This window comes from Phaethon aethereus (assembly GCF_964289735.1).
Source record: "Phaethon aethereus genome assembly, chromosome: 11".
NCBI lineage: Eukaryota > Metazoa > Chordata > Aves > Phaethontiformes > Phaethontidae > Phaethon > Phaethon aethereus.
In genome coordinates, this window is record NC_138587.1 from 21,696,175 (window position 1) to 21,721,999 (window position 25,825).

The following is a 25,825-nucleotide window of genomic DNA, read 5'->3' on the forward strand; positions in this document are numbered from 1 at the left end:
CCTGGCAAGTTATTCTAGTTTTGTGCCAGCCGCAAGGCACTTTATTGCCAAGTTACTCTGGTTTCACACAGCCCCGAGGGTTGTGTGAAGAGGGTCCGGTGCTCCACCTGAGGACTGTATGTTTTGTGCGGGTGGAGAAAAGGGAAGGGGCTAGCAGAAGGTGGAAAGGCAGCGGCTTGATCTGTGAGCTGGATTTAGCTGTGCTGGTAAAATTAACGCTTCCCTTAGGGCAAAATGTGTATGATTTCCTCTGGGAGTGTGTCACGGAAGGACAGAATGGAAGGAAGATGGGATCTGTCACGGGGCAACTGTTAAAAGGAGCAAACTTTTTGTATAAATAGGAGAGTATTTCTTCTTGCCTTCATTAGCTTCTCTTTCTTTAATGATGCAGTATGGGTGGATCTGTGATTGACTTTAATCCTCAGGCTTTGCCCAGGCGTTTTTCACATTTCCTGTGAGAACTGGTAGGACCAAAACTGCATCCAGAGTTCGGCTATAACAGGGCTGAGCAGGAGGAGAATCCCACACTCCTCTTTCCTGTATTTCTAAGCAGAAATTGTTTATTTGTTGGATTAATCACTAGAGTTACAGGCATGTCAGCAAAGTCACCATTTGATTTATTACTGCTGATTTTGCATCATCCTGAAAGGTCATAGCTTGACTCACATTACAGACTGCATTTGTAAGCCTGGCAACAACAAAAGCATTATATTTTGTTGTGAGGAAATCTATTCTTGCCGTGAAAATCTTTAAATCAAGAGCCCTAGAATCTCACCATGTTCTGGGTGGTGGTGGCTTTGCAGGGCTTGGGTTTTTCTTCATTTCCCTGCCTGAAAACTCAGCATTTGAGCTAATGACATTACATTGTATAGACTAGGGAGGCTGAAGGCTCAATTGGCAAATGCATGAAATGGCAGAGGAGTGGTTCACAACAAAGATCTCCAAAACAGTCCATTCTAGACAACATCTATAGTGCACTCTTTAAAAGTTGTAGCACATTTTACATTTATATGGTTGATCATTCTGAGAGCCCTGTTCTCAGCCTATATTCAGACAGCCACGTCTTTTTGTTATGATAAAGAAAATGTCTTGCGTGCTCTTATATGTTATTTTCCTCTGGTCTAGCTAATTCTGCTTTCCTGATATATCATCAAGGCTTTCTCAAAGCAAAAGGTAAATGATGTACCTTATGTGTGCCTGCATGTCGGCACAAAATGAGAATATTGCTTACTTTTGAAGAAATAGGTGTACTGGTTGCAGTTGTCACTTTACTAAATTGGCCCTGCAGGTTAAGAAATTATTTCTTTTAATCTTGATTTTCGAACTCCTGGGGGAGGTATGAGAGCCACTGGGAACGAGAGACTTGCAAACAAGCAGTGAAAGGTTACCATTAAGATGATAAAGACCTTCACAACGGTGGAAGACTTTATTTTTAGCAACTCTGAATAATGAGAAGAAATTATCATCATCTTCAATTAGGTAGCTGTTGCAGTTAATTTCTTTCTGGCATTTTCACTGGTAGGGGAAGTCAGATTAGTGGCAGGAGGTTTTCACATGGGGTCTTTTTCTTACCTATTTGAATCATCATCCTAGTTTTTTAGCACTTTTGAAAGCAGCTTGCTTGCTTCTGACTGGCCACTCTGTGAAGAGATCACTGGGGAAGCTGGCTGGCACCCTCCGGGCATCCCGGGAGGGAGCAGGGGGTCTCCTTGTGCACTTAGGAAATGTGTGTTCCTCAGAGGTGGCCCCACTGAGGGAATTACCCGAGAGCCGTGGGAGACCGACACACATGGCGGCTCTGTGTCCCGGCTGCGAGACGGGAAGCCAAGGTGATATCGATGACTGCTTGTGTGGTGGCAGCGTCGAGAGGTAAGACCTAATTTAAAGTTTTCTTAAATCTCTGTGGTTCTTGTTGCTTTGGGTTTGTTTTCAAAATAGGTGTCGTGATATCAGCATATAGAACAGAACAACGAGCTCTAGCAGGCAGAACTATGTCAGTCACCATTAATGCTGCGAGGGAATGTTTGATGAATAAAAGTAACATTGCGTTAAATAAAGGTACGTCAGTGACAGTATGAGAAAAGGACTTTGCTGCTAATGTAAACCCCGTAACAATGCTGTATTACCCCTGGTACTACTTGGGCACGTGCATTTTCTTCATCAGAAGTTAATACTCTTGAGATTTTCTGTAGCCTTAGCAGGAGCCCAAGAACTTCTCACTTGGAAGGAAAAGAAAAAGGCCCTTGCATTAATTGCTAAGTATTGTTAGTTCTTTCCATTATTTTCATCCCCACCTCCCCCTCCAAAAACCCAAAAGTTTAGAATAGTACAGTGGATCAGTGAAGAGCAAAGGTTTGGGTTTAGGCCAACACGTTTGCGAGTTTTTGTTAAACTAGTTGAAGCATTTTTTTCTTTGAAAGCAAAAATATCCTGTATTTTTTTATGCTTCATTTTAACCAGCTAGAACTAATATAACTGCGGTGGTATATTGTGTATATTTTAACAGGCAAGCGACATGTCATTAATGCAACTAGACCCACATTATTTTAATATTTCAGGAAGCAGGAGATTTGAGCTTTCCTGGTTTAAAAAAGTAGCATTGATTCCACCATGAATAGCAGGACGCTATCAGAAGTATTCTACATGCATAGTATTTGCCCAAACTGAGTAAACAGTTTTAAGATAAGCAGCTTTTTGACTATTAAAGGTAACGGGCATGCGGCTGACACAGCTTCATGTTGACAGACGCCTTTGCGTCTGTCTTTGTGATGGAGAGAAGACAGATGTTCTCCTTGGCATTTAAGAAAGCTGCTGCTTGGCAAAATAAAATGTAAAATTAGAATGAGCAGTGCAAGAGGGAACAGTGGAACTGGCTAGCCTACAAGCAAAAAAAGATTGAAAGAGTCTCATGTGAATGTAATGAAGTGTGTTCTTACTGGAAGTCAGTAACTGCTTTGTCATTATGTAAAAGTAGCCTATAGAAAAAGAAATTCTGTTTTTTCCAACTCTGTTAAAATATAAATGCTTGTCAATCTGAATATCCATGTATGACTAATCCCATGCCAACCGTTCTTAACAGAGAGGCATGTCAATCGCGTATAAATGCTGAAGTGATACAGCAATTAGCAGCTATAAAAACCCCTAAGTTAGAGCATTGTTGTCTGATGAATGGGGCTCCTGATTGTGTCACAAAGGAAAATATGAGAATTTCCTATTTAATATTTCCTAGGGCTGCTGCTGTCACATGAGGATGGAGGCCGCCTTCACTATGATGTCCACCACTTCTAGCACCAGAGGAAGGAGTGGCACAGGAGGAGCTTGGACTGGGAATAGTCTGGCGTTCTGGTACTGGTCCCACTGTGTTTTTCTTCAGGGCGTAGACATTGGTCTCCTTCAAAGAGGGCGCATCTGGAGAGCTGCGGCTCTTGTTTCTCTTTGAGGTGAGTGTTGTCCATATGTCTCCAACCACGTATGAAGACTTTAACAATTGTCTCAGCAGAGCGTCCTGTTCCCTTCATGAACGCTACCATGCTGGTCCAGTGAGAGCTGTGTCTTTTAAGTCAGTATTTACTGGTGTGGAAGTTCCTGAGGAGAGGGAAATTTCCTGTGAGTGAAGTTCAGGATATCGAGTGTGTCAGCAAACAGGCCCCGTGCCTCGCCTGAGGCTCTGATGCCCTGTCGCAGCCCCGGGCGCGTGTGCGGAGTGGCCTGCAGAGGGGTCCCGCTGGCAGAGTGGTTCGTGCGCTGCTCTGCTCGCTGGAACACGCCTTTGTATGTTCATGGTTCTCATTGCAAATGTGATGATCAGATTTGCTGAGGAGAATTACGCAGGCAAATTTGAAACTCTTCTGCAAATAAAAATCAAACCTGATGCCAAGCTCACCGCCTAGTCTAGAGTAGTCATGGACAAACACTGAAGAAGAGCATCACCTGACTAGAATTGTTTTGCGGAAGACTGAAGACTTAGGAATTCAAACTGTAGTTTTTGAACTAAAATCTGCAGAGCTCCGTGGAAGATTCCCAGCTGCTGCAAAGTGCTTCTCCTACCATTTTTTATGTCAGACAAAATGTACCAGGACCAGATTTGTCCTTCCGGTTTTAATTAAAAATAAAGTTTAGTGTATTGTCTTGCAATTTAACCACTGTTTTTGCTATGGCTATTCTGCACTGGACTTAGGCTTCTTCTGCAGCTTGCTTTCAGCCCGTGTAGAGGCTGCTATTAAGACACCTGAATTTGCTGTAAACTATTAAATGTCTCAGAGAAAATCTGAAATGAGAGAATTGCAGAAAAAAGTGGTGCCTGTAGTTTTGGATCAAGGATGAAATGACTTGCTCTCCCCTTACCTGTTCTACAGAAATGACTGGCTAGTGATGGCATCTTCCCTGGGGCAACGGTTGGGCAGGATTAGGCTTGAGTGCACTCAGGACCTTGGCTACAATCAAGATGGTTCTGAGACTGGAGGCTGAGCATCAGTGGGAAGGACATGTACTGAAGTGGTTCCATTCCTGGTTTTGCTATCTGCGCAGAGGTAAGTAATACCTACCCAGGTCTGCTGGGCTCTTTCAAGACTCGTGCCCTGCTTGATGGCGAAGAACACATCTGCGCATTGAAGGTCCCTCTTGGTGAGAAGGGCTGCCTCCACCAGCCTCCCATCACCTCTCGTGGGTGCAAAAGCCGTGTAAAACCTCTCTTCCACAGGAGGTGAACATACTCCTGCGACAGCGTGTGCTCTGAGGAGCTCTTCCTCGTGCATCTCTGGAGACAGGTAGTGCTGTTGCCTTGTGTGCTGTGTCAGGAGAGCACCAAGGGAAAATAGGAGAGCTTTGTCTGAAGCGCAAGGCAGCTGCTGTGGAGCTATATGTAACTGCAGTTTAAAAATAAGCAATTAAATTATCTATGTTGGCTGTCTTATACCCAAGAAATGCACTTGAGACAGCTGTTCCACAGAGAGGGGCAGAGTGTTCCCGTTGAAGGAGAGGTTAAAAAATTATTTAGTTATTAAATAGGTATGTTTTCTGTCATGGGCCCTTCAGGGATAAAGTGTGCTTCAACACACAGTGTAATCCAGCTGTGTAATAACTTTGCTAAGGGAAGAGAGCTGGAGACACCCTTCAGACGCTGTGTGTAACGTACTTGGGTCTGTTCCCATGCCAGATGAAATGGAAGCGCCGGTACATCAGGAAGATGCAGACTGGTTTCTTATTTCACTGTTCCTCAAGAAGGATCTAAAGATAGTGGTGACCGTTCCCCTCAGCCCAGCGTGAGCGTGCCAGCTCTGGTGAGTGGAGCTCTTTCTTACACAAATAACATTTAAAATACTTGTGATGCGTTTTGCCGGGGTATCACGTTAAGCAACACGACATGCTGGCACGGTGTTGGCATACTGGAGTCTTCATTCAGCCAGCCATTGTGGATCACCTCTTTTGTTAATGCACGTCGTTAGTACCGCGTAAGCAGCGAGTTCTCCTGACTCTGCTGTTGCACGCAGGCTTCCGAACAGGGCTGCAGGGCAATTTTACATCTTTTCTCTGTTGACTGATTCAGCCTCCGAGGAGCTGCTGGACTAGTTCCCACCCCCAGCAGTCCCCGCACCCCTCTGGGAGCGTTCAGCCCCACTGCAGCGACGGTTCAGCTGCTGCTTGCAAAGCAGCTCCTGAACTGGTGCCATTAGAGCTCCCATCGGCGATGGTGAACTGGTTACAATTGTGAGTTTTGTGCACATGCCAGTTTTCAAGTCTGGCAGTTCAGTTAGTTACACCGTGTAGTAGCGTAGCTGCTTTATGAGCAGCTGCAGTGGTTCCCTGCCGTGTTCTCTGCGGCAGCGGCAGGAACCTCTACAGCCATCTGACTTCAGCACGCCTGCGCTCGGCACGGCCCCTGGCGGGATCAAGGCTGCGCTCGGCACTGTCTGTGAGCTCCCTTTGCTGCTTCGTGCGTTTGTAGTTTTGGAGGAAATAAATAAACGTTGCGCTAGGGCCTTTCTGCCCTACTGGGTAAGCACAATCTGCTGGATGGGGCCAGCGGGTATTTACCGGTGACGCTGTTAGTACAGGCTTAGCAAGTAAGCAGACGTCCTGCCTGTGTACCTATGCACAGTTAGATCCTGCTGTCGTGTCAGACCAGGCTGCCTAGCAATCGAGCCACCTCGCACAGTTGTATGTGCAGTTCATTTTCACGACTAAAGCAGCTTCAGTACTGGGGAACTGTATTCGGGAGAGGCCACTCACTGACCGATGCAGAAAGATCCAAACTCGGTCCCTCGTCTATTTGTGATGTTGCCAGGTCTGTTTTCTAAAATTAAAATTCTGCTTTGAATTAAATCAGCAAAAATGTCTGTGCGGGGAGGCGAGATTACAAACGCAGAGCTGGAAGTGGCCTTTAGTTTAGCTCACAGAAAAGGATAAGCCATTACGAACAGTACAGTACTTAATAACAATGATGTGAAACGTGTGCGCATGGTTCGCTTTTTCTAGGCCACGGCACTACCCTTCTGTGCAAAATTACTGCTTGCTGCTAATTAGAGAAATCATGTGGTAGGAAAAGAAATTACTGTATTTTTCCTTTTACCAGGTAGAAAATAGAACACTCTCTGAGTTACTGACCTGAAAGATAGCAATGCTGCTGGTCCCGTTTCATGTAGTCCCCAAAATGTTGATGTAGGGATGACTTTTTCCTAAAAGGAAACCGGCTCCCTCCAGAAAGCAGACTGAGAGGCGTGTGAGGCTTGTTGTAATTGGCCTCCCTCCCAAAAGCTCTTAAAGCATGTATTTAGGCTTCTTTCCATGGGCATTTAGAGAGGGATGGTTTTCAGATGTGTTAAACGAATCATTCTTGATGTGTTCTCATGGAATCTCCCACACCCCAAAATAGCCGTTTAGCAACGCACGCGCATGTCATGCCTACTTTGTTTTTCAGACTGTGTAAGTACTTCTGATACAATAGTAACTTTGTGCCTTGTTATTTTTAGGGGTTCCTTTTTTAATTTTGGAGACACCTCTGCTGCAGTCAGTGTTGAAATGACTCTGAAGGCTCTTGCCTGCTTCACCGAACTGTCTCAGAATCGGGTAATGCAAACACGTGTGTTCAAGGATGAACCGTCTCCAGTCAAAGGAATGACTGAAACGCGGCTTGCCCGGAACGTGAGACCACGGCTGTCCGCACTGGGAATACAGCTGTTGTCTTCACTGAGATAGGTAGGTGTCTTGACTTGATAAATCAACTTGAAGTTGAGGGACAGAACAAAATGAGAGAAAATTAAGACGGGGGTCTTTCCACAAACAGGACGGCAACACTTAACGAGCCGGTATTTCCCCAAAGGGTGAGTGTTCAGGGGCTGCTGCTGGCGAGAGCTACGCTGGGAAGGGGAATGGCAGCTTCAGCCCCGCATGGAGAGCCACGCTGGGCAAACCCTGGGTGACCTGACCAGTGCGCTTCCTGCCAGCGTGTGTTCCGCGGCCAGAGACGTCCTCTAAAAGACTCCTGTCTGGCTCTGCTGCGGCAGCAACGGGTTCGCGGGGTAGTTGTAAAGGCTGGTTCCTGACAAACTTGGGAACTCGTATGGAGAAAAAGCCCAGCCCACAACCGGTTGTTGCTCTGCCAGCCCCTTCGGGGGGAGCACCCCTAAACGAGATGGGTTTCCGCAGGAGGAAACCGTGACATCAACAGCAGTTTGTTTCTGCTTCCAGCTCATGAAGTATAGAAAGTTATTTCCTCCCTTACCAAGCGATACAAAGCGTATGTACACACCGGTGATTTAAGAGCACTTTATTGTTCTTTAAGGCTACTTTTAAGTACAAAAAAAAAAAAAAAAAAAAGATGGCCTGCCAAACCTTTTTTTTTCCCAGGTGAAACAAGGCCACAAAAGAATGGTATATTACAGATTTACAAACACAGAGAATCTTTCAAACTGAACTGTAGATAACCTGGCTCTGTGAAGAAACTTCACCACGTCTCATGATGGTGAGGTCAGTTGAGTTGCCTTCCACCTCCCCCCAACCCTTTGGCTTCCATGACATTATTGTGTCTAATATATGTTTTACTGGACATATCACATTAAATCTTTATTGCCCTCAAATCCATTTACCTATCTCAGATAAGTAAATGTAACCTTGTAAAACAGCTATTATTGAAAATATTAGCTTTAAAAACATTATCTCATTTGTGTTTACAAAGAAATATAGGAGTCACATTTTCCACAGAGTCCATCTACAGTATTAGTATTTTACTGTTACAATGCTCAGTAGCCCGTAGCAATAACAAACTAGTGGCTATTAATGCTAATGCAGTGTTCTCATAGAATAACTGTGTTCCTGCACTTTTACTGTATTACAGACAAATCTACAACAAAAAAAAAGATCAACTTTTTTCTCCAAACAAAAAAAATGAATGATTACAATAAAGGAAAGGGAAAAATTAAATAGCTACATATCATTAACAAATTAATTGTTCCTCAAAAAATACCTACAAATTTCTCTGTACATTCTTTACGCACAGCGTAACGATGGTCTTAAAGTTACCTATATAAAAAAGTGTTCTTTTAACAATCTTCCTACAGAGAGTAGGGTACTGAATGCCAAAGCAGGTAAGCGTTGACTACCCAGTAAGATGGTAGTGAAATGTGTAAAACTGGGGGCTTCGGTGGGTTGTGGGGTTTTTTTGTTTTTTTTTTAAAGAAAATTGAGCAGCCACCTTCTCAACAAGAGTAAGAGCCAATCTCCCGATCTCTTTCTACCCTGCACCTTTTCCAAATTAAATAGCTTAACTTTTTTAAAAAAAGCATAAAATAAAAGCCACAGTGGACCCAATACTGTAACATAGTCCATAATACATCACGTGTAGTTCATCTTCCAACTAGTTCTGACTTCCTACACTGAACCCATCGTTTCAGGTAACCCAGTATAAAAAAAAAGCCCTAGTTGCAACTGTCCTGGGGAGATGGAATGTGTGGGGGAGAGCAGTTACACTTAACAAGAAGAAGAGAAGCTCTTAGCACTAGCACAGCTGTGGTTTTATGCCTGCCTCTATTGCCTAAATCTCTAGTTAGTAGCTATTAATATAGCGAATGATAATAAATGCAGTAATACCTGTATAAAGTTTTCTAATGGAGGAATGTATGCTGCAACTTGGCATAGGTTTATGAACAAGCTTAAAAAAATTAAAGATCATATTTCACGAACTGTAACAATCTGTTGTCCAGCCAAGATACGTAACGGTAGCAGTTTCTGCAGCTAGTTAAAGGTGGATTACACAGACTTAGTTTTAGGAAGCAAATTCCTGTTAAGCAGACAGGGCTGCAGACAGAAACAATTACTCAGTCATGCGCAAAGCTATAGCATCCTGTACCACGCATCATATATCTCTAAACTGCGTCATCTGAGGCCTGTCCTGAGGCTGTCCTCTTTTGCTGGCTGCTACTAAAGTGAATATCAAATACAAATATCATAGAGTACAACTGTACCAGCAGTAAGTATATCTAGGATTGTTACTGACAAAAATAAACTAATTCTGAAGAAAAGCTAATAAGTATTATGATTCTTACTGTCTATACATTAATAGATACCAGCTATTTTTCATAAAACATGCATCGTTAAGCACTATTGAACCCTCCAACCTCAGCTCTATTCTAACAAACTGCAGTGTTTAGGAGAAAATGCCCGTGTTCTGTAAATTATGCAGTCCAGTTGCAAGCACTAAGCACCTGAAATCTAAAGAGAGAAAGACCTATAACCTGTATGAGACTTCCCCTTCCAAAGCTGTTTTGCTTTAAGAAAAATCAAACTGATAGAAATGTCATCCTTAAACCCTTTTTTCAGCAGTTTGCCCTCAAAAGATTAGCATCGTCCAGAAAGTTGCTATGCAACTTCAGTCCTCCTCCAATAGTGCAAATCATACATGACAGTTCTTTTCAAGTATATACATACAAAATTACTTCACAGAGGAAAAAAAAAAAAGGCAATGTAAGCAAACCAGACAAATTCTAGTCTCAAGAAGCTAATAAAAGCAAAAAGCACTTGGGTCAACCAACTAAGTGTAATGGCTTTTGTGGGTTAGCGTGCATTATTTTTGTTTAAGGGGCAGCAGATTTGCATCAGAGGTTTCTTTGGTAATTGAGGCAGGAAAAAAGGATGCTACATCGTACGAATCTTTATGAAATAGTTCCTGCTATCGTCTTTAAGGGCACCCTTTTACAAATAAAAAGTGAGTACACAAAACCAAGTGTTGAAAACTAATCTCCCCTCCCCCAACACTATTTTAAGCACTGTTCAAAGCTCAGTCAAACCATGCAAATTCACAAACTAACGGTCCTCTCTTCACGAGACCACAGAGGGCGAGTGATTATGATTGACCATGTGAGAGGAAGGGGAAGACTGGCCCCGCCGTGAAGCAGACTCCGGACTGCTAGAGACTCCGTCCTTCGCAGCTTTGATCTGAAGCCACGTATCCCCAAGTGCTTTGGCAAAGTGGTCATCAACTGATCCTGTGATGGACACCGAGTTTGCCACTGGCTCAGGCTCCTTGTAATTCTTGCCAAGGCTTCGGCGGAAGTGCTCTTCCACCACTGGGTCACAGGCAGTGGTAGCTAGATGGGGAAAGGAGGCAGAAGACGCGTTATTTCAGCGCGGAATCCCGGCACCAAGTACTGGATCCAGACCCGTATTTTCTCCCGTTTTCCTATCATCCCGGCATAAAGCAAGACTTCTTTACATCGTTACAGCACTGTTAGTGAACAGGGTGGGGAAGAAGATGGAAGGAGTTAAAATGAAAAAACCCAGTAATCAGCAGTGTTAAATATTCTGGCATTTCTGTGACCTGCAACAGATAAGCGTTTTACATATAACTACAGTTCTCCCTTGGGCTGCTAAGAGCTACAGCTCTGATTCTATGGAAACCCTCTCCCAAAACAATCACACAGAACTTATATTTAAGCTTAAATAGAATTAAAGATGGAAACAGTTCTTTAAAATCAGCTCCCAAGCCTGCTGATACCAGTCAGATGTGAGGACACCACATTCTAAATTACAGCGTGCCAAAAGCTGCTTTCAGGGTTTCAGCTTACTTTACGTAGCTGTGAAAGCTAAATGAGTCATCACCTCTGTGTTAGGTACTAAAACGGTGTAATACTATTACAAGAGGAGCAAAGAACCTTAAAAGACAGGTTTTGAACAATAATAGTCCTAATTCCTCAGACTGAACATGAGAGTTGTGGTTTTACAATTTAGAAACAATATCTGCGTGTCTAAAGGAGATTTATCTTTCCAAAAACCTTAAAACTGTCGGGATCCATGCCGTCATAGAAGGGCTTGACCGATCCCCAAATAAATGCAAGTGTCACGCACAAAGACCTCTTCGAGAGGCAAGTATTTTCTGAAAACGTGTACTATTCCAAAGCCCATGTAAATACAGCTGGGGTCTCGATGAAGAAGCTCTCCTTAGACAATAGCAGTTTTCTAGAAAACATCTAACATCTTAGATCCCTAACTATTGATTTCTGTTAAGAGTGTAATGTATCCTCCAGGGTCTAGCTGCAGCTTCTAGTTCTAGTTTTCAACAGCATGCATAATAGTAGATGATGATGATGATTATTATTATTGACTTTTAGGTGCTGACCTGCGTCACACTGACATTCTGGCTGGTGAAGCCCCACTGCCGGGAGCTTTTGGAAGTGCGGCACGCTACAGCTATGCATCAGCAGGTACAGGGCTTGCAACGAAAGGGATGCGTTTTCTGCTGGTCGCCCAGGGAAAGAAAGCGAAAAGAAACAGCCCAAGGTTGCCCAGCAAGTACGGCCTGAAAAGCTTTCATGAAAAGTACTAATTGCACAGAGGGTAGAAAGCTGAAGTGCCCTGCTTGGGTTGCTATAGCAACTGCCCTCCGCAGCTTTTTGTGCTACCCTCACAGAGAGAAGTGGAGGGTGTGTGCCTTGGAAGAGTTTCTGTATCTCCAGGAAAAGAGTTTTGTGACAGCAGCGGAATCATAAAAGTCTCCTGACTACTGAAAGGCTGGGGAAACTACAGCTCCTAAAAATAAGAGCACGGTTGGATCTGCTGGCCCTGTCTGCTGTTTGTCAGTTAAGACTGAAATAGACATAATGACTTATTTGTCTGTGTGGGGTGTTTGTTTTTTTAAAGCAGCTTTTCAAAACAAGAAAAAAAGGACACACCTCTCCCGAATTTTGAATTGGTACTTTCTACCATGGCATGGGATGGATGGTTAGAAAGACTGCAGCGGGGATCTGTGCTGGCATGTCCCTGGATAGACAGGGTACAAAGAGGTGTCTAGCGGTACAGCTCCTTTTGTTCCTGTTAACGCATCAGTGCCTACACAGCGCAGGTTAGTGAGACGATTTGTTCTGCTCCAATTCTAAGGGGGCAGAGAGGAGTGCGGCCATGTAACTTACTGCTGGAGGGTCTTCTGTAGGCAGGCACTGCTGAACCGCAGCCGCTGTGAGCGATGGGGCAGTGAGAGAGGTTACAGTTCCGGTTGTTCGCAGAAGCACAGGTGATCACGGATGGACGGTTCTAACGAGGAAGAAAAAAGAAAACTGTCACTCACTAAGGCCATTAGCCAAAGCCGTATGAGCAGCAGTTCATTGCATGATCACTTGATATGTACAAACACTGAACTGAATCCCAGCAGTGAAATAACCCATGAAACTATCCAACTCAATAAAGCATACTAAACCCCAAAATATCCAGCTATTATTTCTTTGTCCGATTAAAAAAACCCCACCACACTGCATTTCCATAATGGTTCTTAGTTATTGAAGTGGCAAGCAGCCATAGAGAAAAAGGGCGGTACAAAAGCAAATCATTAAAAGCATTACAGTGATTTCACAGCAACCATTTCAGCTTCACAGACATTACATCTGCAGAACCAAATGTCAACGCATTAAATACTTGTTTCATTCTATGGCCACGTACCCCTGTGATTCCCGCACTCAGAAGGGCTTTACAAATTTTACAGGTACTTGTCATCTTTGTGTTAATCAGTTTTTATGTCACCATTTTTCATTCAGAAGTCCTCCTAGCCTGACTCAGTCTGTGTTCCATACTTCAGGCACAAAACAATGAGCCCATCAGACGTAAAATATGAAGAGCTCCAAAGCGAGTCTTGACCGCAAGTACTTTCCTGTTGTAATTAATCCACCTTTCCAGCACTATTTAATAAACATCATCCTTTTTCATTCTTAACACATGCAAATTCCCCCAACTATCTATTCATGTAATCCTGCTTCCACAATGTATGCTTTTATGTCAACATGAAATACTCTTCTGATAGTTGTTTACTATGTAAATGTCACATTGAAACAAGGCCTTAGGAAAAGAAATGTCCCAGTTTCTCCGTGTGGCTGAAGGGAAGTAACACAGGTACTGGAGTACTTTTGCTTTGTGTCTTTGGTATATTTTATGATGCAAGGAGTCCATTTTGCTATACTCAAAGCAAGTTAATTGTTAAGTGTCCAAGAGATTAACACAATGGATGCTAACTAACACAGTTCTATTTTCTGGTCCATTTTACAAATCTGTGCAGCAAACCCACAAAAATCACTACTTTACCTACCACCGTACAAAGTCAAGAAGGAAGGAAAGAGTTTTCATTGTTTAGTGGTACTTTGGTCCAGGCAGAGTAAGAGCAAAGTGGCAGAGATGAGCTTTCAAAGGGAGGTTTAACACGACTTGTCTGAGCACCATGGGAATGATGCCATTTACATCTCACTGCACTGCCAGCAAAGTAAATAAATTTTAAAACGGAGAACTATTTGTTTTTTCCATAAGCAGTTCACACGTGTTAGTATTTTCTTTTTTATAGGGGCCAAGATGTTGTGCATCTAGGAAGTGGTTTTTGAGAAGTGTATATATTTTTATCTCTTCAGGAGAGTATTTTAGACATGCAAGGCGGGGGCAGTAGAGAGGGAAACAGATAAGAAAAAAAGCTTGTCTCAAGAATGCAGGTACCACCACCACAAAGGATCCGAGAGGCAGGGTAAGGCATCTTACAGAATCCCCTGGTACGGTTCTGTGTGTACAGGTGCACCGAGCAGACCACACGTATTTGTATGAAAGTACCAAGATAAGCCGAGAATTTAGCAATGGCGACTACACCAGCTGAATAACCCTATGCTGCCTAAAATCAGAAAGTTTTTTTTCCCCACCTCCTTATTAGGAACAGAATGAGATGAAATCCCATTCAACATGTCAAGGTTAAAAAAAACAAAACAAAACAAAAAACCAAAACCTAACAAATCCTCAAACTAGGGTTTCTTATTTTCAATACACATTTTCTTTTGCATGATTTCTACTCTGTGCTCTTAGCACGGTCTTACCTCAACATCCTATTTTCCCAAGAAAATAGATTGTAATCTAGCTCAAAATGTCAAAGATAACAGAGAGAGGAACCTGGTAATGGGCAACAGGAATTGGCCCAAGTAAAACACGCCGAAGCAGCAGAGTGTCAGTGGTGTTAGCTGCTAAGCTGAGACGCAGCGGTAATGCTATCAAAGGGCACCAGTGTCGTCAGTGGAAGCCTGTCCCTTCCTCCTCTGTCATCGCTGAACTCTGAGAGCAAAGAGCAGCCGTTCTGCACGGAACAATAACTCTGTAATCCGCGTGCCAAATGATGCAAGATATCAGCGATGCTAGGGTAAAGCTAGGCGTTTTGGCATAGCGAAGTGTAAGAGACTAGCATATGTAGCCAACCACCATGAAAAATCTACACAGTAGCTGTAAAGTATACGGGTCCAGTGTAAAGCAGCTTTCAGAACTTGCAGATGAAAAATCTCAGCCTCTGAAAGATCATCTGCTCAAAGTGGTTATCCTTTGCAGGGCATCACCAGAAGGGAAGGAAGGGAAGGAAGGGAAGGAAGGGAAGGAAGGGAAGGAAGGGAAGGAAGGGAAGGAAGGGAAGGAAGGGAAGGAAGGGAAGGAAGGGAAGGAAGGGAAGGAAGGGAAGGAAGGGAAGGAAGGGAAGGAAGGGAAGGAAGGGAAGGAAGGGAAGGAAGGGAAGGAAGGGAAGGAAGGGAAGGAAGGGAAGGAAGGGAAGGGCTTGGGTACACGGGCCACTACTTTCTCAACACTGCAGCTCATCACAACACAATTATCTTGCTTTGTCTCTCCACTTGTGAGAGGGATAAAAGCGAGTCTGACGTAAGAAAACTCTTATTGTATAACCTGCACAGAGACAGCTCACCTTCAGCAGCGCTGAAGGAAAACAAATACAATGTACAAGGCAGCAAGCCAAAAACCAAACAACCAGCCAAAACCAAACCAAACACCACTCCAGCATATGGAAATAAAGTCTAGAATAGTGAAAAATCATTACTTTGGTTTAGGAAAAGTCATTATGAAATCGTGATACAGCATTGCTCTGAGCAACGCAATGAATGCGTTTGGCTGGCTAAAACAGCTCAGGTCATTCCAGCTTCTTTCACCTGGAAAATTCAGGGCAAAATTCTCCTTGATGCTCTTTCTGTCTTGCACCTCTTCTTCAGCGGTCCCGGCAGGAGAGGGCCGCGACAGAGGGGAGGGAAGCATGCTCTGACTGCCAGCAGGAGCACAGATGAATACCCTCTTTACCTGCAAACTGCATCAGTTACTGCCCAGCACGTACTGGAGCTTTGCTCAACCACAGACTTTGCATTCCCAATTAAAACACATGCATTCACAAGCTTAGCGAAGCATCAGAAAAAGCACAAAGGCCAAGAAATCTGTCACAGATACATATAAACATCAGCAATTTATTCACATTAAACACGACGAGCTGTGACATTCATTGTGCATTTTGCCTGAAGAATGGTATTGCCTACCTATCGTAACTCACAGTACGTTCTGCTTACATCTGGGAAGTCCTCATTGTGTCTACAGCAAGGGTTCCTACAACCACCCAGAGTTTCTTGTCAACCCAGAAGCCAGTACCTGCTGCCGTTCCACAGAAGTCAGTGTAGGTGTGATGCCAACTGGTCGGGTTGCATCCATGCTGTTTTTGGTCAGTGCTAGAGGTTGATCCATAGTCAAGCTTGGGATTGAGGCATACATGTGATTGGCATGAAGGCTCATTGTCGGGGCAGCAGCCCTCTCTATGGGGCTGCGACTCCTCTCTCTGTGCTCCTTCCGATAATCTCCATTGGCAGTCTTGTTTCTAATACAGGAAAGAGAAAAAGGTTGGAGGACTTACTATTGTTACGAGCTACAGTGAGATACGCAACATTAAAGCCCTTTAAGAAATGTGAGGCAATGCATTTTGCTTGGTTTGTGAGGGGGGTACAGAACCCCTCGGTGAGGTACCCTGGGTCTATCCAGCCACCTCCCTGCAAAGATAAGCCAATGATTTTCATTTGCAAGCTTGGGCAACCAACATTTTCCTTCAGCCTCGAATTTCTTCAGATACTTATCTAAATGCACCAAGTTAAAGTAACAATCGATCATGCTTTGTGGAGATCAGACACCTCCTCGTTTCACATACTATTAATCCCACTCTGTCTCCTAACACTGCAGTATTCTCTAAGCATTGCTGAAGCCCAAGAAAAGTTTGTTTTACTCAAAAGACACGGCTGATATTAGCAAAATGCAGTGAGTCAAGGCAGGAAGCAAAATTTTCAGAGCAGAAAATGAAGGAAAAAGCAAGCTACACTGCACTCATCTCAGAATTATTTAATTACAACTGTTCTTTAAAAAGAGTAATTTCAAACTACTACCGAACAGTAAATCTCTGTAGATGTACTCACATAACTAGTCTATCATTCACCGCAATTAAAATAATACTGATTTTGTACTTATGTATGAGGTATTTCAGCTTCCATAGAACAATATTATTGTCATCAGAGGCAAACCAGTGAATCAAAGGAAGGGTACTTCACTCATACTGGTGATGGCAGTCATTCGTAGCCACTTACCCAGGTAAGTGTGCGGATGACTGGCAGTCTGGAACACACTCTAGTGTTGTAAGAGTTAACATCCTGCAATACCTGCTGCCTCGGTGTGAAATAGCAAACTCAGTCCATCTTTCACACAGGAAAGCACTAGAGGAAAAAGCTGGTTCTATAGAAAATACACTCTGTCTTCAGAAGATTCCTGAAGTAATAGTGAAGTGTCCTATGCGTCCTGTGTGTAGGTAGGTAAAATCCAAGGCATTTTTTTCCCCACTTTTTTAAGCATATCAGAGCAAATCAGTATGTAGGAGCAATCTTTAAAAACACTCTGATGAATATTAGGCAGAGATAGAAAAGGAATAGCAAATGTTTTCTGCAGTACTAGAAGTTAAGATGTGTGCAGAGTATTCAATATTGAAGTAAGTTACAACTCCAAGAAGCTACTGCCTATTTCAACACCTGAGAAAGTCTTTCGAAAAGGAAGGCTGACAGCTGAGGGAGTAAAAAAAAAAAAAGCCCTGCCTGTAGAGGAAAATAAGGAACCCCAAAGCTCATCAACAAAAATGCTATAGAAAAACCTTGCAGGTTTACATAACTTAAATAATTACTTAGAATTATCTAATGGCTACTTGTTGTTTTATGTAAGTTAAAAACAGAGAGTAGGATCACTCTGCCTTGAAGTTGGTTTCTCCATATCACGCAAAATCAAAACAGCACTGGTGTTCGCATTCACCCTCCAAGACCGCACCAGACCTCTCACTGTTCTCGCACGCACGCACGCGTGTCAGTTCAAGGCAGCAGGTTAGCCCAGCACCCCAGTCCGGTGTGGCCACGTGGACGTGCTGGCAGCCTCCCGCTGCCAAGGGCCTGCCTCGGGGAGAATCTAAAACCCCAACACAGGCGCAGGACGCTCCGCCGTCACCCTGCCCCAGGACTCAGGGGTGCTCACTGTTGCACAGCATTTACTGCCTTTTGAGACCATGTAAACTCAGCCTTGACAGCATCCTGGGGCAATGGATTCCACAGTTTCAAGTATATACTTTGTTAAGTACCTTTTCTTCACAGGCTCTTTTTGTTTCTTTTTAATCTAAAATCCAATGGCTTGGTTTGCTATTGCCCTGATTCTTGTATTAGGAGAGATGGAAAGCCATCGCTCCCTGCTTATCATCTCCATGCCACTCCTGAGTTCGTATCTCTCTTCAACCACCTTTTTTCTCCAGACTACTATTTTCTTCAAATAAAAACTGTTCCCATACCCTTGTCATCCCTGTAGCCCCTCCCAGGTAAGAGCTAGAAAAGCTATAATCTTTCCTGAGATGAGGGTCCAGATCTCTGCTGTATTCAGGAACGGGACCTCCACTGATCCCATCACAAGTGCTATTCTTCAGCCTGCTCAAGAGTCACTCGGCTGTGCAAGTTAGAAATCTGCTATTGCTGCCTGAATCAAAACTCAACTCATTTATCATGGTACCAGTTAGGGTTAATATGATACCAGGCAACCAGCGACTTGAGAACCTCAGGACGCAGCTTGCTCTCCATGCCAAATTCCCCTGACATGCTTAGGAGGGAACAGCCAACAGAGTAACAAAAGAGTTTGTAACCGCCCGGACCCCCCCGCCTATCGCTGCTCCCTTTTAACGAATTACAAATTTGTAGTTGCAGATTAGCAGAATCAACCATAAAATCTAACCTTTAAGGTTTCACAGCTGGTGCTCAAGATGTTCTCTGAAAATCATGTGTTTCTTGAATCCTCCTTTAGAGGCCAGACTGAGACACAGTAAAGCAGCACACAAACTGCTGGGAAACACATTCTCACAGTGCTACATTTCGATCTTTTGCCAGCTTTGGTACCATTTCAATTCACAAGACTGCTTTGCAGTATCAGCATTCAGAAGAAAGACGTTTAGAATTGCATTGCTCTGAGCTAATGACTGATGCAAATGTGTGACTTAATGGCAGCACAACAGGCTCTATATTTAAAGTACAGTAGCCTCATCTTGAATTACACTACTGAAAACAGCTACTGAACACAACAAACTAATCCTTCACCACCCCTTAGGAAGCAAGTATAGAACTTCATAAATAGTATGGCTTTGCAGGCTGTTTGTGTGCCTGGACAACAGCCATTAGATACCCTGGGAAATAATACACAAAGAGACAGCGCTAAAATCATTGCTCAAGTGGCAGAGGCAATGCTGCGTGGAAATGGCTCATTCTCCTTGCTGCAATGCAGTATCTTTGGTGGTGGCTGCAAGCCAAAAATCTTACTTTTCAACTAAATATTACCTGGTCTACTACAACTGAAATAACCATTTGGAGGCTGCAAAACCACATACAGCTCCCATAGATTCCTACTTTTCACTGCCTCAAAGAAAAAGAATAATCCCTGTTCAGAATAACTGCATTTTGTTTTAATAAGCGCAAGCTGATTTTCACAGAGAAAACTTTGTTTCCTCCATCAAAAATACTTGTAAAATGAAACAAAAAAATGTAGCTACACCAGTTGTTTGGTTTTTTTACTTAGAACTGGGATTTCAACAACTTAATGCCGCATTTACTGGGGGTCAGGGCTCTCAAGTGACCAGTGATGAACAAACCTACTGAAATTCCCAAGCACAAGAAATTTTCCATTTTACACAACAGCACCTATTTCACTCATCCTCACTTTAAACACAGCTGTAAGTATTGATGAACTGGTAGTTTTGCTGCCAGAAAAATCCCCAAAACCCAACAAAGAAACCCAAAACCTTTCTGCAAAGATTTTTGGAAGAAGGGACCAAGAAATGGGGAAATGGGATCAGTCTGACGCCGGGAAGCAGAGCACAGTAGGCAGACCTTCCCTAAAGATATCTAAAATTATTGAGTTATCTCAGTAATCTCAGCAGACCACACCCTGGCCCTTTCTGTCGGCAAATAATTCTCTCTTCCTAAATTAGAACAACTCCTCTTCCGGGCAGGGAACAGTTTATACTCCACTCCTCAAAAATCCTCTCCTCAATTCATCTACTTTCAACTATATAGTCTTAGCAAAAAGTCAAAAATACCCAGAAGCTTCTACTTCCACATCAGATACTATTTTTTTTGAGCCCAGCTGAAAATTTTACAGCACTGTGTAGAATAGTAACATGATAGCTCTGCCCTTGTGAAAATATACCAGCACTTCTGAGTCCCTCCTATTTAAATATAAATAGCAAATCCTACAGACATGACTCCACTTGTAAAACAATTGTACATAAAATTATTTATAAAGTATTCATCAATTCCATATATTAAATAATTCTAGTTTAAAATGTAACTTGAAACATAAATGTCTATTAGAAAGTTTATTACATTATCATTATTATTAAAGAGAAGCCATTCTCGTTTTGACATTAGATGCTTTGTCTGAAGGGGCAATCAAAATTGCATCTGTCTGAAGGTAACTATTTCACTACAGTGAATTAGCTTAAAAATTCCACACACACTGAACAAGTACAGAGATGCATCCCTCAGTTCAAACATAAGGGCAGAAAATTACAAAGAAGGATTTCTGACCAGGTTTGAAAAATAATTTAAAAATATATACTACAAATAAATCCAGCTGTCCAAACAGCTTTACCATCCCCCGACTCCACTTTGACTTAAAAATTAGCACATGTAACTCTGGATTCCAGCTTTGGTGGAGAATATGCCAGTGGATCTCCACGGGCTTAAAAAATAGCCAGCAATTAGTATCGGTGAAAACCTGAGTAAACATTAGGTAGCAGGATGCTATTACATCAGCCATACCCATCACCCTTACTTCCCTTCTAACAGAGGTATTCAAGCTACTTGCAGGTTTATTTTAGCAAAATGATACAGGATTCCAACCTTAAATTCATTTCTCCAACACTTGAAAAACAGACATTGTTTTCCATGTTTCTCCCCAATGAATCATAACCGAGTCTCCAGCACTTACCAAGCATCATGTGCTCAGATGGATGTCATACCAAAACCACACACATCCTGACTGTTAGCTGAAAGTCTGCTTCAGTTTGGTTCTAAATAATGTTTGTTAATTGAAAGCAATGTTTCAGTCCTCCTCAGGAACCAGTTCAAAGGTAGCTGAATGCATTGTTCTTAATTTTTTTTTGTTGTTGTACAACCTTTAAATGCGGCTGTTTCTGCTCACTGGCACAGAATGGCGGTAATTCACACTCATCCTACAGGAACAGACTAACTCTGCCAGCTGCCTAAGGAAAAGGGGAAAAAAAAAAAAAACAACAGAGGCCCACCGAAGGGGACAGTTTTGCTTGCACTCACTTCCAGCCTGCAGATCCATAAGGAACAGATGCCAAAAGTATTACTGTACCTCCAAGTGAAGAAATCACAGACGTTTCACACTCCCTTTGGCAGAAATAGAGCTCTAACTTGAAATGGTTGTACTGTAGGAGTGTGTTTCACTTGCAGAAAGAACAAGTATCCACTTACAGTGCTTTTTAATTATCATGCAAGATGTTTTTCTTTATACAAATACAATGCATACTATTGCTTAAGAGTGAACTTTCATTTCTGTAACTGAATTGAAATACAATTTTACTATTTTCAGCATTTCTATAATACTCATTTTCTAACACCTTTTGCTGTATTTATTCACAAACTCGTAAGCCTGAAAAAGGACAGCTGCTTTTGTTAAAGACTACGTAAGGATTTATAATCCATCCACTGATATAAAATATATTCTCCACATGATGGGGATAATTTCCTGCAAAAGTATCTACTTGCATACAGTAATTCTATTACTGTGAGGTGGGAAAACAAGAATTTAAAGTGATATTTCAAGATACAGTGATATATATCCACAGGGAAGAATCCTAAGTTTCACTTACTCAGAATTTTTTAAGCAATCCAAATTCACTAAAAACAACAAACAAAAAACTGAACAAACAAAAAAACCAGAAAAAACCCGACCCCTAAAGAAAACCTGAAAGTATTAGCAGTTTGCTCTTTTGAGTGTCAGCCAATTATCTGAAGTATTCATAATGAAAAAATATTCCAAACAGCCCAATACACTCTTTAAACCACATCTACTTTGAACGGCTGCCACCTAAATACATGACCCTTTTTCATCCCATTCTGTGAGCTTTATGCTTCCCTGTTACTTTCAGAAGCCTTTTCCTTTCATGGCTTAGTGCTCCATCCCAAAAAGCTTTCAAGTAGGCAACTTGCAAGAGATGACTGGTCTTGCAAGAATCGCCTCCTCCACAGAACCTGCACATCTGATACGGTTTCCTGAGAAAGATAGAGAGTGCCCTCCCTTTTTGCCACTGCTTTTATTTAATCATTGTTTGTACAGTATATTCCCTCCTGTGGGAAATCTTTTGGACAAACTAAAGATCATGTTCAGACCAACGCACAGATAAAACTGACGAATGATCTTCCATCGGCGCCTTTCTGGCCATTTGCTAGCCAGCTGGCTACAAAGTGGTTCTTTAACCCAGGTCTGTAGCTGGCAAATCCTCCATTTCTTCCCCCATTCAAGTGTGGCTGACAAGGAAAGAAGCAGGTGGCTGTCCTCACTTTCTGCCTCAGGCTAGAAACAACTCAGCAAAGGCACCCAGGATTTTAAGTACTGCCTCAAAGCTTCCCCAGCACACCAATAACTAAACTTAATTCTTCCCAGAAAAGAGCTTTTGTTCTTTTGAATTTTTCAACTTGAGCATCATGCCCAGTCTGGAGAATTAAGCATCATATTTGCAGCAGTTCTTTCAGAGTCAGAAGTACGCGTGCACCAACCGTACCTACTCTTCCCCGCTCTCTTCACTCCTCTCTGATCAGAATTCTGCAGTTCCTTTCCTTAAAAAATTTCAAGTCACAAAGATTTTTTTTTCAGCTTAGTGCCACAGCCAATGGAAAAACCTTTGAGATGAGAAGTCAAAATAAAACCATTGAAAACATACTAACAAGAAACAGGATAATCTTACACATAAACAAACGTAGGTCAGACTTTCTATATTTAGCCTCACCAAAACAAGATTTTCAGAGATAAAAATCTTGGACTGGATAGTTACTTGCAAATGTAATCAACCAGGAGAACAGATTTCACAGTAAAAGAAATAAATTAATAGTAAGCTGTGAAAGGCATAAAGGAGTGTCCCATTACTTCCTGCCTGCCTGCACCAAGCAAAAATGTTCAGATACAGAAGAGCTTCCCTTCCTGAAGGTTTAATATTCACAAGTATGAAAGAATGCCAGAGAACCGCATGATGTAAGACCTTAGTCCAAAGCCAAACCCACAAAACTGAAATCTAAATCTAATGTACAGTAAAATCAATTAACACAATCTCAGAGCCTACTTATTTTTCTCACAGGATTTTTTTTTTTTTGATGTTTGGCCATCTTTGCTCCAACAATCATAGGGTTGTTTTAAAAGGTAGCACCGGTTGCTTTATAATGGCAGTCACTCATTCCTTCCGTAAGTAAAACTCTGGGATTTATTAAATGAAAAATTATGTCCCTGCTGGAACACATGCATACATATACAATCCAGAAATGATGACAAAGTTACCTTACTGCAATAGGTACAGACTACAGGTTACCTGTAAAAATCAGAACCTGTAATCCAACTTAAAAGAAAAAAAAACCAAAACAAACAAACACCAAAAAAAACAAAACAAAAAACAAACCAGAACCTCTGCTCACCCACTAATTTCTCTGCTCTGTACTTCTACTGCCTGCTCACTTGACTCCAAACCTCCTGTAGGTTCTCATTTTGTGTGGTACCCGTGATGGCTCATTTTCAAGTACCGTAATTTTTTGAAGAGGTGTTATGTGAGGCCATACCTGAGATGTAAACAACAACATTTTAACATACAATAAATATCTGGAAAAATTCTGAAATGGCAAGTGATCTCATTAATTCTTCTGAGGTAACTATAAATATGAATTGGCCTGTTAGGAAAAGTAAGTTTTTTAAAAAGTCACTAATGGCTCAAAAAGTGGAGCTAGAACAATATAAAGTTCCAGCATTTCAGTATTACCACAGTAACAAGCGTCCAGGTATAGCTGGACATTGCAATGTTTCCTAAAATGCACTATGATTTTTGGAGTGTAAACATAAGCCCCTTTCATCTCTGCAAAGTTTTGTTTACATATATCTAGGTGGAAACCAACAGCTGAGTACAACTCCCACCAGCTGTGACTTACTTTTCAAGGACTGGGGACAAAAAAATATTCAGCCTCCTGCCAACCACGTTAGCCAAAGAGGAGAGACGGAGAGACTTTCTGGTCCTCTAACCTGCAACACGGCATCACTGCCTTCCCTGTTCTAAGTACTGCCTAGCAGCCTGTCAGAGGAACAGCACATTTCTTGGAAAGGAGACAGGAGAAGTAACCAAACCTTTGAGATTTATCTGATTCAGCCACTTCCCAGTAACTCTCTCTTCAAAGAATGTCAGTAGCTCCAGTTGCCTTTGAAAAACCTGCACAACACACTAGAAAAATGCTTAAGTTGAAGAACTGCTCCTGCCAGCTGTGGAGACGAAAAGACAGAAGACATGAACATTTCAGAAGCTGGAAAAGGCTCTGCAGAGGATGTCTTTAGAAGACACTGCTCCTACAGTTACAGAGAGCACTTTTTGACGAAGATAGTTTCAGTAAAACTGCAAAACTCAGACATACCAATGCACACCAGAAACTCAATCCTACAGTTGCCAGTCAGGACCCACAATGAAGGTTTCTTTTCTAGCTCAAAAGCAAACTACACAGAAGTCAACATAGCATCTGGGTGCTTGAAGGCACAATAATCTTGTTCTGAGAAACTCAAATGAAGCCGGTGAAACAGAGCAGAGCCTGCCAATGTTCACATCTGGAGAGCAGGTCAGAGCTACTGGGACAAACAGAACATGCTCTAGAAAGGCAAGTCACCGCTGGAATTGAAACTAACAGTGTCTGTGCAGGAGTCTGAACTGTTTCAAGTCGGGAAGGCACTTTGAATTGCCTGGAGGGGAAAAACATCCAGAAAAGCAAATGACAAAAAAATTAGGTTAAAGGGACACTCCAATCTTTCCCTCAAATTTCTAACAAGCGGGATGGAAAACCTGACAGTATAAGGAAAGAGCCAAGAGGCTCCCATGAAAACACCTAGAAGGTCAGAGGGGTTACTGGAAAGATTCAGAAGCAGCTATAAAATGATTAATTTGTACCCAACTGCAATGCCCACCCAAAGCACCTCTGGCAGGCGTTTCCTCTTATGTTCTACCAACTCATGTGCTGGGTCATGTGCAGCCTTATATAATTCAGCCATATTAACATCCTTTTGAAGTCAAACTTGGCACATGCAACTAACCTTTTATACTGAGTCACTGGAAATACTGTAAAAACTATTTATGACCACACTGAGAAAACTATGGGCCAATGTCAGGAGAAAGCTTGCACATAAAATAGACACAGCAGTGGGTCATGTCCTAGTGCAACAAGATTAGCCACATACATGTGTGCTCAATATTGCCAGGGTACATCGGTCTGTTCTGCAGGCTCTGGGAAAACTTGGTGGTGTTGAAACTCAGTGGTGAAACTGTGCAGAACTGTTAGAGGAAATAAAAAATGTCAGTTACATTTTCTTATCATATTCTCTGGGCTGTTCCTTACAGTATTTTCTACTTTTTTATTTGGAAAAAATACTTTCATTCATCACTTGATGCCTGTCATGCAACTATTTTTGTAAAGGTGGGTACCAGCATAAGTCAATCTGTGAACCCCAAATTCTCAGAAGTTTATGGGATTTTATTTAGTTCAATCACAAAAAAGAGGGCATCAGGTAAAACCTTACAGTAGAAGAGCAGATTAATCATTTTCTTCAACCAGGTGATGTGGGAAGTAAAAGATACCAACAACGTGAGAATGGCAAGTTTATTTAGTAAGAGCTTTAACAACGCAAGCCAGTCTCTGAGAGTAAGGCCACAGTACTGGAATTAACGGTGTCAAACTGTCAGGAGAGATTA

General features: G+C 42.3%; 1 protein-coding gene across 2 annotated transcripts in view; it reads right to left on the reverse strand.

Annotated features, from left to right (window-relative positions):
* Positions 1-9,602: 9,602 nt before the first annotated feature.
* VGLL4 (vestigial like family member 4) overlaps positions 9,603-25,825 on the reverse strand; it is a gene marked incomplete at its 5' end in the record, with an annotated part of 81,813 nt that continues 65,590 nt past the window's right edge. For both annotated transcript variants that reach the window (XM_082004502.1, XM_082004501.1), the window contains 3 exons: positions 9,603-10,580; positions 12,399-12,519; positions 15,913-16,135. In XM_082004502.1, coding sequence (XP_081860628.1) covers positions 10,312-10,580; positions 12,399-12,519; positions 15,913-16,135 — 613 coding nt within the window. In that variant the 3' untranslated portion in view covers positions 9,603-10,311. The remainder of the gene's footprint in view (positions 10,581-12,398; positions 12,520-15,912; positions 16,136-25,825) is intronic.